Consider the following 4,892-nt stretch of genomic DNA (forward strand, 5'->3'; position numbering starts at 1 on the left):
ACAGCGGCGCCGCCAGCCCCGCGTGCTCCCCCCGCCGAGGCTGGGCCGCCGGGACGCGGAGCGGCCGGGCAGACAGCGAGCCGCGGGCCGGCGGAAGGACGCGCGGACCGCGGTGCAGGGATCCGCCTGCCCGCCCAGGAGTCGCCGGCAGGTGAGGGCGCGCCGTCCGCGCTGCCTTTCAGACCCCGGCGGCCCCGGGCGACGGGGCGATGGCCACAGACCCCTGCGGGGGTGGGGGTGGGGGTGGGGGGTCGCAGGGCGCGAGCGTCTAGGTGCCTGGCCGGAGGGGTGCTCGTCCGGCAGAGTGTCCTTGCGCGTCTGTTTGTGGCGCGGGCTGGGTGGCTCCCTGGGAGCGTGTGCTCGGGGTCCCGGGGGGCCGCTCTGGGCCGGCGGGGGTTGGGGGCGGGGACGGCGTGCGCGAGTTTGGAGCCCCTGCAGTCGCCCCGCTGCCATCCCTGGGCGATTGCGTCGGATCCTGTGTGGCTGTGTGTGTATAAGCTGCGTGTCACAGGGCAGGGCTTTTCCCTGGCATCTCGGCGCACAGCGTGCCCAGGGTCTGGGGAGCCTTTGGTGTCCGATGTGTTAGGGGCGTCAGCGTGCAGGTGCCCCAGAGGGCTCTGCTCATTCTGCCAGATGGTGGCCGAGACACCGTCATCGTGGGTCTGTGTGCCCTGTGCGTGTACCGGGGTGTTTGGGACGCTGGCGTGCTGTGTTTATTGCAACAGCGTGTTGGTTGGGGCGTTGCTGGGTACGGGGTGGGGGGGGGGGTGCTCTTGTGTGTCAGTGGGTGAATGTTTGTGCGCAGATGGCAAAGTGATGAAAAGCCCCCGATGTTCCTGCCAAGGCTGCTGTGAAGGGCTGTGGCACCGGGGTGCCTGGGGCGGGTGGGGGAGGCAGGTGGCAGGCTGGCGGCCTCGGCGGGGATTTCCAGCTCCTCTGGGGCTGCTCGCGAGTCTGCAGGGGTGAGCCCTGCAGGGCGGGCGGGACCCAGCTCCCTCCTCCTCTCTCCCCCCCCCCCCCCACCTCCAGGCCCAGGGCCCAGGCCAGTGCCCAGCCCCGCTGGGAGCCCCGGCCAGCACCACGGACGGCGCCCAGGAAGCCCGAGTCCCCCTGGACGGGGCCTTCTGGATTCCGAGGCCCCCGGCAGGCTCCCCGAAGGGTTGCTTTGCCTGCGTGTCCAAGCCCCCGGCTCTGCAGGCTCCAGCGGCCCCGGCCCCTGAGCCCTCGGCATCGCCCCCCATGGCGCCCACCCTGTTCCCCATGGAATCCAAGAGCAGCAAGACGGACAGCATGCGGGCCTCTGGCGCCCCCCAGGCCTGCAAACACCTGGCCGCGAAGAAGACCATGACGAACCCCACAACGGTCATCGAGGTCTACCCGGACACCACCGAGGTCAACGACTACTACCTGTGGTCCATCTTCAACTTCGTCTACCTCAACTTCTGCTGCCTGGGCTTCATTGCGCTGGCCTACTCCCTCAAAGTGAGCCAGGCGGGGGCGCGGGGGGGGGGCAGAGGAGCGGGTCCCGGCAGGTGGGGGCCGCCTCGCGGGATCCGGAGACACGTGGATGCTGGCCAGCTCTGAGCCCGCAGGGAGGGGCTGCCCTCCCCATCCTGGGCTGCGGAAGCTTCCAGGGCGTCTTGACAGGGCTCGGGGGCCGCAGGACTGGGTTCTCTACACAGCCAGCTTAGTCCTCAAGGTGCAGACTCGGGGCTCGGTCTGTCCTCTGGGCCGTGGGAATTACACTCAGATGTAGCTGCCCCTGGGCACGCGGGGGGTGGGGGGAGCCAGCACACAGATGCAGACCCTCCGCACCCTTCCCGTGTCAGCAGGAGGACAGCTCGGGCCCCTCACAGGGGGACCTGAAACCAGGCAGACCTTCAGAAGGAGGCCACGGTAGCCGGGGTCTCCGACCACGGTGGACAAGGTCACTGCTTTCTGCCTTCCTTCCCCCACACTCTTTCTAGAAGTCCGTCCTGGCGGCCGGGGAGGGGGTTGGGGTGTCCAGGGGGAGAGAGGCATGACCCCAAACCCTGAGTGCGCACAACTTTGGGAAGCCCCTGACTGCTGGGAGAGGAGCCGGCTGGGAGCAGAGCAGGGTGCCAGGCAGACAGGACCCCACGTCCCTGGGGCAGAGGGGAAAGAGCAGGAAGGGGCCTGTGACCCACTCACATCTGAGGTGAGGAGCCCCGTGCAAGTGTGTAAGAACTGAAGAGCCAGGGCTGTTGGAACCCAAGCAGCAGGACCCGCCTCCCTGTCACTCCGGACGGGTTTGGCTCCTGTAGAGTCAGAGGTCACTGTCCCTGGATTCGCGTGTCCGAGGCCAGGTGCACATCACCGACTGCAGCTGCCCGGTGAGGTGGGGGCAGGGGGGTGGGCAGCGGTGGGATGTGGGGCTGCAGGGAGAGGAGGGTCTGGGCCAGGGAGGCTGCGGGGGGGGGGAAGGACAGCAGCTTCCTCTGCTGTCTCTGCCTCTGCGCATCTTCGAGCCCCACCCCTGCCCCTGGCATCACATGCTCCAGCCGCCTGGCTCTCCCGACCTCCTGACTCTTCGTCAGCGTCCCCCACCGCCAGGCACACCTTCGCCCCCAGGCTGGTGCACGGAGCTCTGGGCCTCTGCCATGTGGGGCCTGTGTGGTGTGAATGAGTGTGTGTGAGTGTGCATGGATGCACGAGCGTGTGTGCCCACGTAGGTGTGAATGCGCATGTGCACAGGTGTGTAGGTGTGGATGTGTAAGTGTAATTGCATGTGTGCATGAGTGTGTGGATGTGAATGCGTGTGTATATTTGTGCACGTGAGTGTGTTATGTGTGGGCTCGCGTGTGTGCATGTGTATAAGTGAGTGTGCGTGTGTATGGGTGTGCATATGTGTGCGAGTGTATACAGGTGTGGGTGTGCGTGTAATTCATTGCATCGCGTGTGCGTGCGTGAGTGTGCATATATTTGTGACTGTGCGGGTGAGTGGTACGTGACTTTGTGCGCATGTGTGCGTGCGTGTGCCTGTGTGTGCTGTGAAAGCACACCGGAAAGGGCCCCTGGGGATTAGGGGTGAAGGCCCCCAGGCCAACCCCAGCTCTGGCCCCAACGGAACAGTGCCAGGCAGAGGGCACCGTGGTGGGGGCAGCTGGTGACGCTCTGCTTCCCCTGGGGCCCTCTTGCCGTGCCCTGACGATGGCCTGTGGACACGGGTCCGGCCGCGTGGGCTCCTGTCCGGAAGCTGTCCCCCCCCTTCCCCTTGGCTCGGCTGTGGGCGCCGGCTGGCACAGGGCAGGCCCATCTGGTGCAGGTTGTAGGTAGGTCACAGACTTCTGAATGGTGCAGGATTTGTGCTCTGACGGGATGGGCAGGAATTGGTCCTTCTGAGAGGGGGAAGGGAGATCACGCTGCCTCCACCCCGGGGCTGCTCCCCCACGTCCTTCCTGGGGGACAGCCAGGGCAGAAAGGCCCGGGGCTTCTGGGGAAGGAGTGTGCAAGGTGAGCTGTCTCTGGCCTGGGCAGAGGGGGTGCAGGAGCGGCGGGCTCGGGCTCCTGCACCTGGGAGCTTGTCCATCTGTCCATCCAGCTGTCTCCTGGCCTGCTGCACCCGACGCTATTTGCAGCCAGTCATGGGCACTTCCAAGGGCGCCTAACGGACTTGGGGTCAGAAGGCCTTGGCTGAAGTCCCAGCTTGGTCCCTCAAGAGGGGTGAGCTCTTCACAAACCACCTTCCTCTGAGCTGGTTCCTGTGTCTGCTCACAAAACAAACAGAAATGAAAACAACTCCCAAGTCAGCACGTGTGAGCGGGGCAGAGGCTGGCATTCGGTGGGTGTGAAGCAGACATTGTGTCCCTGTCACGGGCGCCTGTCCATCCGCTGTCTCCCCCACGTGGGCCCGTTCCCTTCGATGCCAGCTGGGTCTGCGACACTCCCCTGCCCCAGGCATGGTTGCCCACCCAACCAGACCCATCCCTCCATCTTGCTGTCACCAGTGCCGAGGCAGGGCTGGCCACTGTAGGGGTCAGACAGGGCTGTACGAGGGGGTAGGTGGACAGAGGGCACCTGCAAGGTGGAGTAAGTGTCACGGTGTTTCAGAAAAAGAATATTTCCTTCCTGGTTTGGGGTGAGTTTGGAGTCCAGAGTGGGAGACTTCCAAGAGGAAGCATCATCTTCACTGGGCTCTGAAGGGCAGGTGAGGTGACAGGTGTTCCAGATATAAACTAGGACATGAGGGTGGGGCGATCTGGGGGGAACTGCAAGGCCCCCATATTCTCTGGGGGCGAGACGACAGTCCTGGAAAACCAGACTGAGGCCATGCAGTGAAGGATTTGGAAAAATATGTGAGGGGTTTGGATGTCATCATGTGGAAGACCCAGAAGGGAAGATATGACCAGAGCTATGAAATCTGCAGCCGGTGTGAAGGAAGAGGATGAGAGAAGCCCCAGGGCAGAGAAAAGCTAGGGTCCCAGTGTGGTGTCCAGGAAAGGGGGCACATGGCCTGAACCAGGGCAGGGATGGTGGGCAGGAGACGAGGAGCAGATATAATGATATGGTGGTTATTCCATGTGGGCCCAAGAGGTTGTGGACTTCCCAGTGACAGGGAAGTCAAAAAAAATGATTGGGGGTATTGTGTCAATTTTTGTATATACATATTTGCCCACTACCTGCTTTCTGAATGTCAACAGCATCCACCCATCTACCCACCCATCCATCCATCCACCATCCATTCACCCACCACCCATCCATCCATCCACCACCCACCCATCCATCCATCCACCACCCACCCATCCACCCATCCATCCACCCACACGCTCATCCATCCACCCACACATCCATCCATCCATCCATCCAACCAACCATCCATCCATTCATCCACCATCCATCCACCCACACGCTCATCCATCCATCCACCATCC

At 63.7% G+C, this 4,892-nt stretch overlaps 1 protein-coding gene across 1 annotated transcript in view; it reads left to right on the forward strand.

Annotated features, from left to right (window-relative positions):
- The window catches only part of IFITM10 (interferon induced transmembrane protein 10), a 10,200-nt gene that overhangs the window by 2,901 nt on the left and 2,407 nt on the right, over nucleotides 1-4,892 (forward strand). Inside the window, exons 4-5 of the mRNA XM_040465813.1 lie at nucleotides 5-151; nucleotides 1,030-1,482. Coding sequence (XP_040321747.1) covers nucleotides 5-151; nucleotides 1,030-1,482 — 600 coding nt within the window. The remainder of the gene's footprint in view (nucleotides 1-4; nucleotides 152-1,029; nucleotides 1,483-4,892) is intronic.

Source organism: Herpailurus yagouaroundi, unplaced genomic scaffold (assembly GCF_014898765.1).
Source record: "Herpailurus yagouaroundi ecotype Mexico unplaced genomic scaffold, PumYag 569, whole genome shotgun sequence".
Lineage (NCBI taxonomy): Eukaryota > Metazoa > Chordata > Mammalia > Carnivora > Felidae > Herpailurus > Herpailurus yagouaroundi.